At 44.1% G+C, this 12291-nt stretch overlaps 1 protein-coding gene across 2 annotated transcripts in view; it reads left to right on the forward strand.

Moving 5' to 3' along the window:
* The window catches only part of LOC137543984 (phosphatidylinositol 3,4,5-trisphosphate 3-phosphatase TPTE2-like), an 86573-nt gene that overhangs the window by 35842 nt on the left and 38440 nt on the right, over positions 1–12291 (forward strand). For both annotated transcript variants that reach the window (XM_068265040.1, XM_068265039.1), the window contains exons 4-5: positions 2927–2974; positions 10775–10936. In XM_068265040.1, coding sequence (XP_068121141.1) covers positions 2927–2974; positions 10775–10936 — 210 coding nt within the window. The remainder of the gene's footprint in view (positions 1–2926; positions 2975–10774; positions 10937–12291) is intronic.

Below are 12291 nucleotides of genomic sequence, written 5' to 3' on the forward strand. Positions count from 1 at the left end.
GTGCATGGCAGCCCCTGAACCTACCGGATGCATTGGCGAGAGATCCAACCTGCTGAATGCTGCCCGACACAATTGTTTTCCCTCCTTACTCCTCCTGCTCCATGGTGTACCACTCCTTTTACCTCTGACCCCCTCCCTTTCATAGTAATAGAATGCATCGCTAGCCTGCAAACTAGCAGTGCATCCGTACTGCATAAACCCCGAACTGCTGCTTGAGGGATTGATTCCAGATTCCTGATTCCAGTGATTGCATGTGTGTACTAGCTTAATGGTGTTCATTAACAATCCAATTTCTGGAACAATCATCCGTCTGATCCAATCATTGTGATTGGTCTGAGACCATCGTCTGGGGCCGCAAACAGCGTGAAAATGATAAGCAATTTGATCAGGCTAAAATATTCACTCAGTGTGGGTGCTGTTGAGGCTCGCGCGAGTGGCGCTTCTTCCGAGGCTTTAGGCATGATGACCAATAAACGTGGTAAATGTGGTATTGATAGTGCTGACCATTTTCTACGTTGCATGCATAATACATTTTGTTGACTGTTTCCATTACATTCTTACATTAAAATATCACTTGCCTGTCTTGTTACCCATGGTTGCCTTTGCTGTGGAATTAGGGTTAGCATAGTTTACAGCTCAGAATTTATTGTGAATTTATTTTCTGCTCAGATTGAATTCATTATTAGATAAGATCAGGTCGGATCAGTCGCATCAGCATTATAAATCCTTTGTCCTGCTTTATCAGGACCTGAGAACCTTATAGCAAGTCTAAGTCACGCTTCGGACAGTTTTCAGTGGAACAGAAGTCCATGCTGGAGATTTAATTTTACTTCCTTTAAAGCGGTTTAAAACCCTGGCTTAATATTCAATAAAAACATGTTTACCTACTTTTTATATGCAATATGGTTATCATATTTGCATTTGTGCATAAGTATTAGTATTCATTTAGAAGTTATAGGTTTCCAAAAGTACAGTTTTTTGCTTTGTGAGCTGACTTTGCATTTTATTAATAACTGGTTTTATTCGTTATGTGTTGAAGGCAGACATGCTTTCAGTGTCTCTCTGTCTCCAGCTGCTTCTGCACAGTCAGATAATGTGTCACATTCCTCACTTGATACATTTAAGTAAACACAAGATAACATTATCTAAAGTTCGGATGCATCCACATTTCACTGAACTGAACTTTCAAGCTCTGTGTGTAACCCTTCGTATGCTGGTCTAGTAAAAAAAATGCTGGTTGCATATAATATGCTGTAAATAATGTTTTAGAGCAAAGATGAAATGCAGGGTTATATTCCACTTTAAGGTGGCCACTAATGATACAATTTCCTGAACCATCGTTTTAGAACAATTGATTGTTTGGGACCTCTAATGGACAAAAATCTCCTAACCAATCTGATCAGATTGACATATCGATCCAAAAATCACATCGGTTTAATTAATCTGATTGGTTAGGAGAATTTTGTCTAATTTGGAAATCGGACTCACTCTTTGTCCTTTTATTAACTATTACAGGGGTAGGAAGTAAAATGAAATCTCCCCAGTGAGATGGCCGACAGCTATAAAATATCACATGGCACTAGCATCATTTGCAAAAAATGGATGTACTGAAACACTTCACTGCGAGGAGGAATGGGGCTTCAATGTTTATCTTAAAAGGTTCCTGAAGCTACACATGATATGGGGCCAAATTCACAAAAAAAGTAAAGTTGTTATGTGTAGGGAGCGCACAGAAATTTTACCATTATTAGCTTATTATGTAGCACCTGTTGCGCAATTAGCCACGTTGCCTAGGTGACGCGAGCATTGCATGTCACATAACTGGCATCACGTAGGGCGTACTTGTCAGTACGCCGCCTGGTCAGTTGGGCGCAGGGTGAACCGAATGACAGCTCACCCTTCTGGACATGAAATAGCAGGTGCGTTAAATATTATGCTGCCTCCGAGTTGTAGCAACTTGGAGGGAGAAGTAATGCGGGGTCTGGCAATTGCCGACACCCGTATTACATTTCAAATCCCTTTGCACAGCCATAGATGTATTGACATTACGTCTAGGTGTCAGGTCAGGGGCAGTGCGAAGAAGAGTGCACTCAAAGTGATTGCCAGGGCTGTTTCTTGAGCAGTGCGGGCAGAGCGGCTGCCCTGGGTGCAGACCAGCAAGTAGAAGGGTGGCGCAGGCAGAAGGACATAACCACTAGGGAGCTGGTGACATGTGGTGCAGCCAAATGAAAGAAGAAAAGACTCTGCGGCTGTGTGTTTTCCTGGTCCCTGCTTCCTCCTGGATGAGCGGCTGGTCACTAGTAAGTAGGCAGATCTACTTGTGACCTGTGGCTGTGTGACTGTCCCTAAAGAGTAAGGGTTTGTGAGTCCACGGGGGTGGGGGGGAGAAGGGGGCGCAATTTTAACACCCTCGCCCTGGGTGCAATTTAACCTAGAAACTACCCTGGTGATTACTTTGAACTTAGGTGATGCTGATTGCGCAGCACGTATTACATAGCTCCCTATGCATGGCAGCTTTACAATTTTTTTGTGAATATGGCCCATGATGAGGAACTTGTGTGCACAGTCCCAATCCTACTTAGAACTGTCCCGTGTTCCTTTTTTTTCCTTCTTTCTCACTGTAAGGATTAATAATTCATAGCTGTAAATGCAGTTAGACTGTAGCATATCTCTCAGGGGTGTAAATCTTGCCATGGCTGAGTAAAAAACATCTGCTTGTAGGAAACAGATAACAAGGTCAGTAGTTCAAGATTTTGAAGGGGCATTTATAGTACTTTTATAAACATAATTATTGTTTAAACTGCTTTTACTGTGAATGAGCCCTTAGAATAATTTATTTTGTTTGTCTGATTGTTTTATTTAATGATACCAACTCAAAATTGGTAATAAAATTAATTATAATTCTGTTTACTGTTTTTTTTTCCAGCAAGGTGAAGAAAGTAATCTCTCCAATTGTGATGTCCTTTGGATTCAGGTAGGACATTTTTATATGAGGGTCCTTCAACATTATAACCATTGCATTGTGTTGCAACAGAGAAAAGAAAAAGTACCCAAAGTAGTAGAAAAAATACAATCAAAATTATTTTGTGTATTTTCTTGCTTGCTGGGGATTTAAAGGGTATTTTATTGAAAATATCAACTTGGAGAAAACTAAGGAGAAAAAGTGAATTGCATATGGGCCTTAGGGCTTGATTCATAAAGCTGCATTGCTAAAGCAGCGCACCTTAATGTGAAGGAGTGTCCGCTAATGCATGCCTTACATAGCAACGCTCGCTGCTATGTAAGGAGTGTGCCTTCCTTAGGAGTGTGCCTTCCTTAGATAGGAGCATGCATTCGAAGGCACGCTCCTATCTAAGCAAGGCACATTCCTGAGGAAGGCACGCTCCTTACATAGCAGTGAGCGCTGCTATGTAATGCATGCATTAGCGGACACTCCTTCACATTAAAGGTGCGCAGCGTAACAGTGCAGCTTAATGAATCAAGCCCAAAGTGTTTTATCTAATAAAGTGGTACAAAGTAACACTTGTGCTGTTGTGATGAGCAGGGCTGTGGGGTCGGAGTCAAAGAGTCAGAGCAATTTTGGGTACCTGGAATCAGAGTCATTGGTTTCAGGGACGGATTTCTGCATAGGTCACAAAGGTCCGGGCCTTGGGCTGCTGCCAGACCTGGAAGAGGGGTGACTGGATATTGAAGAAGAGTTGCTGTATATGGAGGAAGGGGGCGGCAAATTGAAAAGGAGAACTGCAAATGGGGAGCAACACAAGGAAAAAATGGTGCTGCTGTTCAATAGAGCTATCATTAAAGAGAACCCGAGGTGGGTTCTGACAATGCAATCCACGTACAGAGGCTGGGTCTGCCTATACTGCCCAGCCTCTGTTGCTATTTCAATCCCCCCTCCATTCCCCCTGCGCTCTGCAATCCCCCATAAAGAACAGCCGCGCTACGTGTTTACCTTTGTCCTGTCACTCTGCGTGCTCCCCCCTGCCTCCTGCATAGCTCCGGTCCCGCCCGCGGTCCAATCAGCGGGGAGGGAAGGGACATGGGCGGGGACCAGAGCTATGCAGGAGGAGGCGGGAGTGGCAGACTGACAGTACAGAGATAAACACAGCCCACTGTGACACACTGCGTGTCGGCAACGCGGCTGTGATTTATGGGGGATAGCAGAGCGCAAGGGCGGGCTTAGGGGGGATTGAAATAGCAACAGAGGCTGGACAGTATAGGCAGACCCAGCCTCTGTATGTGTATTGCATTGTCAGAACCCCACCTCGGGTTCTCTTTATAAGAGACTGCTGTACGTGGATTTTACACATGGAAAAGGGGATGTACATGGAATGGAGGGGGGTGATGCTGATGGAAGGGGAGCAACAAGAAAGGTGGCATAGGGGCGCTAAAATTAGAAATCCGGCCTTGGGTGGTTTCATAAACTGAGGAGTCGGATGATTTCTTTAGCGACTCCACAGCCCTGGACTGATGAGGTTAATCAGCTGCTAGTTACAGTAGTTTGTCCTTCATCTATCTGAGCTGGAGAATATATAGACTAGACAGGACAGGACAGGTTTCTTTGCATTGCATGCCTGCAGGCCTCTAGAACTGAAATCTCATCTTGCCAACAAACGGAACAACCTCTAATGGATAAAAACAGAACAGAATGGTTTAGCAAAAGATATTATCAACAAAGATGACATGCACTTGTCACAAGCATTTTGAGATATGCTTGCCATGAAGTGTTTATTTTGAGTTAGCTTACAATTTTGTGAAAACAAAGTGAAATTTAGCGAGTGATCTTCAAAACTGGCCAAAGCTGTCCTTGTCATTTTTTTGCGAGAAAAAAACAAAAACAACTATAGATTTAATATAGGAGTTTTGAGACGTTTCTTTAGATGAGACACTGGAGAGAGTATTGTATGTTTTTTAATCCCGTTTAATTTTTTTTTGGGGGGGGGGGGGGGGGCATCAAACATCATCAGGTCCAAAGGTTTCTTTTTACCTTGCACTCCTGAACTCTTGCACAGGACAGAAGGAAAACAGAGAGAAATGCACCCTGTATGTATTTAGTAAGTTTAGCTTGTCTAATTTCCCCTTATTTGTGACTAAGCTTAAATTGTAATTTGATTTGCTATACCAGCTGACTACCACGGCAGAGGTCTAATTTGTAAACACAGGATGTTAACAATATGGCCTCGGTTCACTAAAGAGATGCTAAGTGTTATCACCCTAGTGAAGAGGCACTTAGGACACGAAAACGGCCGCTTCACGCGCTAATATGCGCGCAATCGGTCGCGCACACAAAGTTTAGTGCCGCACGATGCTCCGATAACGTCACACCAGTGTGCGCGAAACGTCGCACCGTCCAAGCAGACGGTGCAATGTTTCACACGCACCGGTGCAACGTTATCGGCACACCACGCGGCACTAAACTTTTGCACGTGATCAGTGAGAGCTTTGGACGTGTAAACTGCTTAGCACCCTAGTTTGCACATCCAAAGCCTTAAGACGTGCTTAGTGAATCGAGGCCTATGTCTGCTTCCATGACAGCGGGAAGTAGACAAACTGCATATTTATTGCAGGATGTGTATCAGCTGTAACAAAGACATGCTTTTCTTTTAAAGTTATTATGCTGTTGCTTAGCTTTTATAGCAGAGAGGAAATTCTCAACTAAAGTGGAACTGAAATAAGCTAAAAAAAATAAGTTTCACTTACCTGGGCCTTCTGCCAGCCCTGTGCCCACGCCGTCCTGGACTGATCCCCCATTTCACACAGTAGAAGCCGAATTCTATGTCGAACTCCACTGCGCCCTGGCCACGCTTATCCTCGTACGCGTTTCTGTGGCCAGGAGCGTCCTGCGCAGGAGCAGTACGAGAAAATCTTTACCGGCTACGGGAGCCTAAACGAGAACGAGGACTGCGCAAAGTGAAAGTGAGCTGCGACATGGGACCAAAGCATCGCTGAGTGGCTGCGTAGGCACAGGTCGCTGCAGTGGGCTGGCAGAAGCCCCAGGTAAGTGAAACTCTTATTTTTTTTTCAGTTTATTTCAGTTCTGCTTTAAGGTCCACTTCAAAGTCTGGAGTTTTACAGATTGCCATTATATAGAGCAATCACTTTCGTTTTCACTGCAAAACCAGTTTTAAAAATGAATGGTCCTACTACATCCATACAGATACTTGCAAATGTGACGACCATGGGTGGTGGTGGGGGGGGGGGGGCTTGGGGCGATGCCTACCACAAAACATATCCAGGGGTTGCAAGTGAAGTGAGCTGTTGCTTGTCTTTTAGAGCAGAGAGGAAGTTCTGAGTTCATGTCTGCTTTAGGTTTTTATACAAGAGGTATAATTACATGTTAACACAAGAAGCATGGAAAAAATACAATACAGGATTGGCATGCAATGACCTTTGGATTCTCAGTATGATGGGATGTGCACACAATCTTTCAGGTGATCGTTCTTTTTGAACAAAAGGTGATTAATTGGATGGGAAGGCCAAACCAACACACACACATGTACAATTGTTCCATAGGGGGCGCAGGGAGTGTAGCCAGGGTTACATACCAGCCACATCCTGCCCACATCACCAGCTGCATCCCACCTATATCAGCAGCCACATCTTACCCACATCTATACTTATATTGTTTGGTCCTGAACAAAACACCCACTGGTATCTGTACAGGACCAGTCAATACCAACACTTCTGATTAGTAAACCACAGAGAAAATGGTCAAGTCTAGATCATTTTCAAAACTCAATCGTGGTAGTAGTAGAAAAGGCGTTAAGTAGAACACAACCTGCATGAACTTTGTGTGTTCTTCACCAGTTTCTGTGGAGTTCTTCTGGATATACCAATTTCTTCCAACATGCGAAAGTCATGCTGCGAGGCTAGAGGCCCACTGTCCCTGCCCCAAAAATTGCTCCTAGGACATGGTAGATTGTAAGCCATGCTGAGTGAGTAATGTGTATTGTTCTGTTGTGTAAGGCTGTGTTCTCACTAGAGCAGAGAATGGCCATGTTTTTGTTCGTTCTCCACTCATCGCTAAATGGACAGTGAATGGCTCATAATTTATAAATTGGAGCCGTTCACACTTGTCCCACGGATCCGTTGCAGTAAGCAGACCGCACTTCTATGCACTCCCCAATAATCCTGGGCAGGCAAATGCATCTGCCCCAAGTTACACGTCCCACTGATGATCGCCGTCACTCGCTCCCTGAACACAGGGAAGAAGCATGGGGATCCCCACTGGGCTGCAAAAGACCAATGGGAAATCTCAGCAACAGGGAGAATTCTCACTTGTTCATTGTGGACCAATGACAATTCGCCCTGTTGCTAGGGAGATTTGGCCTAATGCAGCCTATGGAGAGCCCCATGCTTCTGCCAGCCTCTGGGCTGAATATAGAGGGACCGAGTGGCGGCAGGACAGGTAAAGCGGCGATCACTTCGGACAGCGGGTGGATGCGGAGCGGATGGCCCGGAGCAGGTGCTCGTGTGGGAACTGAGTCAAAGCCTTACAGACACCCTAAATACTGAAGGATCTGGCATGTGTAGGGCAGCCCCCAACCCTCCCCAAAGCACCAGTGAGAAATCTGGACTGCTGGATCATCTGGTTTAAGTAATGGCCAAGGCCATTGTCCTCCTCCTTATCCCACCGTCTCTGCGCCTCTCCATTATGCGCCATGCCGTCATTCCTCCTCGCCCCTCTTTAGCAACAGAAAGTGTTGATAGCCTCAATGCTAGCAGTGCATCTGTACACAACTTGGCCCCAAACTGCTTTTTGAGGGACCAAGTCCAGATCTCTACAGGGGGCCAGAAATTGTGAATTTGTGCGCACCTTAGCTCTGTAAAGCTCTCTGGAGTGTCAACACTATAGAAATGGATTGTCAGCATAATAATTATGATATCTGGCTTCTCAAGAAACCTCATAATTCAGCCTTCCGGGTATTATTCATCCCTAAGTTGAGGTTTTGTTTACATGACGGAGAAGAACATCAATAAAAATACTGGTTGTATGTTTAAATGAACACACCAGATAAAGAGGCCGGCGAGTTCAGAACGGTCAAATACCAAGAATCAGTCCTGTTTCAGCTGCACCAGACAACACTGCGCCAGTGTGGGAAACAATTTCAGTTGACAAAACATGAATGTAGACTTAGGTGGAGCAGCTATTTCTGTGACAGCGCAAGGAAAACAACAGCGCAAATAACAACTGTCTCAGCGCAGCTGCTTGTAAATGACTTGCTTACATTCATTGAGTCTGACATGAACCTGAACTCAGGACTTCCTCTCTGCTCTAAACGATACGCAACAGCATAATAACCTTTAAAGAAAAACATTTCTTTGTTATAGCTGATACAAATTCTGCAATAAATCGTTAGGGTGAAGCAGACCTATTGTTAACATCCTGTGTTTACAAATTAGCTGCTCAGCTCTGCCTTGGCAGAGGAGATTCCTGAGATGACACAGCTGAGAGATCAAATTATGGTGGTGATTGGTCACAGATGAGGGGGGCTTAGACAGGCTAAACTCTCTAAATACATACAGGGTGCATGTCTCTATGAGTTCAGGTCCATTTTCACAAGTGAAGCACCGAATAGAGTCCCCTTGCCTATGTGTTCCTGTGAACTTATTGCTGAATTGTGATGGTCCAAGCTAGCTATGTCAATATTTACTTCATTTACTACTGTGTCTGCATCGTCCTTTGGACATCTTGTGAATGCAGTAATTGCCCCTGGAATACGCTACTCGTAATAATAGTGTTCAGAACACGTTGTGAAATAGACGTGAGAATAGTACATAACAGCATGGTGTGCAGTCTGAGTGCCAACAAGGTGAAAGGGCAGGAATGTTATAGGCTTATTCAATGCTGAGTATATGGTAATCTGCCTTCTTAAAACAGAACGTATGTGTGATCATTCATATTTAAAGGGACCCACCCTGAGCAGACACTGTGTATATGCATATAAGCAGGAAGACTGCTGGTCCCCTCTGGCATGCACAGGCTTCTTCCCCTCCTGCGCGCATCATATTGCCGTTCACACGCGGAGGGGAGGAAGAAGCCTGTAGGCCAGTGCATGCGCAGAGAGAACCCACAGTCTTCCTGTTCCGGGTCACTTATTGTCAGAGTCACCGATTACAATGTAATTTATAGCGGCCAGCCCAGAAGCCGGAGCACTTAGATAAGGGGCCGGTGAGTGCATCCTCTTTACCAAATAGACATGGGTATGCTTACATGCATACCCACAGCGTCTGCTCAGGAACCCTGAAGTGTAGAAGTGTGGTTTCACTCGATGCATCACTCCTAAATATGCAAATAATCTCTTTATGCCCCTGAACCCAGGCTGGCATCCAGAACTGCTGGTGTATAGCAAGCCTATAGCTTATAAATTATACGGAGCCACATCAACACATCATGCATCCAACAAAAAGAACAATCCCTGCGCTGTCTTTGATGGATGGTGGGGAGGTGTGGGTGGGTGCTGCTCCGGAAGCTGGATGGTGCCAGCGATTCTAACAAAAAGACAAAGAGAGAACAAGAGCGCACCGCTGGTGCAGTAACGGTTTTTTACTTCAATCAGTCACGCTGATACAAGTTACACTTACAGTGTATAAGAAGTCAATGCGCCTGTCAGGCCTGCCGTCTATCCTCTCCTGTGTCCCGCGCTTGGTCAGAGCGGCGGGATGCGTTGGAATCAGCGTGGGAGTCGGAGGCAGTTGGCGGAGCCAGGACGCGGGGATTCCCACGCTGATTCCAACTCATCCCGCCGCTCTGGCCAAGCGCGGGACACAGGAGAGGATAGACGGCAGGCCTGACAGGCGCATTGATTTCTTATACACTGTAAGTGTAACTTGTATCAGCGTGACTGATTGAAGTAAAAAAAACGTTACATTATGCATACAGCCTGTTTTGGCCTATCTGGTCCTCATCAGTGCATGGCAGGGATTGATGTGGTTTCAAATACCTTCTTTTTTAAGAAGGTAAGGTATACTCAGTGTTGCTTTTTAGTAGGAGTGCTTTTTGTTCTCTCAATGGTCTTAGTTAATATTGTACAAGTTTACTTCATGATCACTTTAAAATATGTCTAGGCAATTTTGGGGGGGGAAATAAGGGAACATGCCCATCCAGCACACAGGAAACAAAAATGAACTTTTTTTTAATGGTTAAGGTACTGTAAGTGTTACAATAGTTGTATCTTTTTTTGTTGACCAAGTTCATATTGGGGAGATTTCCTCACTTTCTGTCACATTTACTTCCAGTGGAGTCATTTTATGTTTTAGAGAACCATCTGACTTCCTGTGGAGTCACTTCCTGGTGGAGAGAAGCATCTGATTTCCTGTGGTGTTATTTTCTGATGGAGAGATTCTTCTAGTTCCTTGTGATTTCAGTGAGACAGGAAGTAGAGGCAATCTTTGACATGGGGACAGAAAATAGCAATAAAAATCTGACAGAATTTAACTTTGTTTGTCACACTACTCAAAGCTAGAAAGAAAATGTTTTAGATGAGAGTTCCACTTAAAAGTAAAAAGGGATAATTTGCATATTCAGTAGGGCATTGTGGGTAACCACAAATGTTCACTTATAACTGAATTATTGCAAATTTCCTTCTGTTTTAAGAAGGCAATTACACCAAGCTTTGCTTTTTTAGTAGGAGGGCTTTTTGGTTCCTTTTATCCCCCTATACATTCCTAGTAGTTTGGGTCACCCTGAGCTGCTTGGTTACTCTGTTAAAAGTATTGATGTCCACTTTCCTGTAATGTGCATTTGTTTCATCTGTCATTATTTATATTTCAGGGTCTTTGGAGTTGTCCTCATCATTGTGGATTTTGTATTCGTCATTGTGGATCTGTCAGTGGTGGACAAAAGTGCTGAGACGGCCGCTATCATATCAGCTATTTCCTTATCCATTTCCATTTTCTTCCTGATAGATGTTCTGCTGCACATTTTTGTGGAGGGGTAGGTGATAAATGTCAAATAAACGCAGCACATGTCTGGTTTCAGTCGAGGGGGCAAAGGTCAACTGCAAGGAAAAACTAGAGCAATGCTGGGGCAAAATGGGCAATTGCCAAGGGCCAGCTGCTGCGCCCCCCCACCCCCGACACACACACAAACACACATCCAGGTCTCGCCACAAATAAATTGTGGTCCCCTTGGCCCCTGCAGAGATTTCCGCAGCGGAGTGACTCACCTGTTAGTCCGGTGCTTTCCTTCATCAGTCCATGTGCTCCTGGTATTAGAAGCTGAAGTATGTGATATCATATGGTCTATTAATTTTAAATACTAGCATATGTATAAAATGTCCAAATTGTAACAAATACAGATATTACAAACAAGTTATTTGTTGATTTATATGTATGAGGGGCTATTTTAAAGTTGTGTCACCTTTAAAATAAATTGGCAGAAAGTTTGTTTTGATTTGAAGTCGTTAACTCTTTTCTACATAGTCACCTTCCACATTTTTCCCAGCGTTTTTTTGACACTCCGAATACTGTTATATTTGAAGTCTGCAGATTGTGCCTTAAACCATTCTTCCACTTCAAGAATGATGTCACCTGTGTTGTCCAATTGGCAATCCCTCTTTATCCTGTGCCAACTGCGTCAACATCTATCTCAAAAGGCCACCCCCCACCCCATGTGTGTTTCTGGAAAAGGGTTAGCATACATGGAACCCAGAGTGCAGACACCTTAGACATGTGCAGTTCATCATGAATCATTTTCCACACACTACCATAACTGAGGCCAGCTTCATTCAGGATCATTTGGATGGTTGTTCGTCTGTCTTTGGAGATCAAACACTCTACTTTCTTCAGTGTGGCCGTATCGTCCTTCAAGGATGATCTTCCAGGTGTTGGCTCATCTGTGAAGAGCATGTGGCCACTTTGGAATTTACTTTTTCACATCACAATAGTGTCATAAAATGGGCAATCGTCTCCATAAACAGCCATCAGCTCATCATGAATTTGCCGGACGTTATTTCTCTTCAAATGCAGGAACTTTATCTCGCTGCGTACCTCAATCTTTCCATCTCACACTTCTGGCACAATCTGTAAAAAAAAAATAAGGATACAATGAGCTGATTTTCTCAACTTCATGCACTTAGGGACCAATGATGGCAGTGACAAAATGTAATCAATACCGGTATATCATAACTTCAAGGTGATAACTTTTACGATATCTTTACATCTTACAACTTTTATGTGTATGTTTACATCTCCCGGAAGATACATTTTATTGCCTAAACACGTCTTGATATTAGAAAAAATTGGAACATGAGATGAGCATGGTTACCACCAGCCCTGAGACAGGACAGT

Source organism: Hyperolius riggenbachi, chromosome 2, assembly GCF_040937935.1.
Source record: "Hyperolius riggenbachi isolate aHypRig1 chromosome 2, aHypRig1.pri, whole genome shotgun sequence".
Classification (NCBI taxonomy): Eukaryota; Metazoa; Chordata; class Amphibia; order Anura; family Hyperoliidae; genus Hyperolius; species Hyperolius riggenbachi.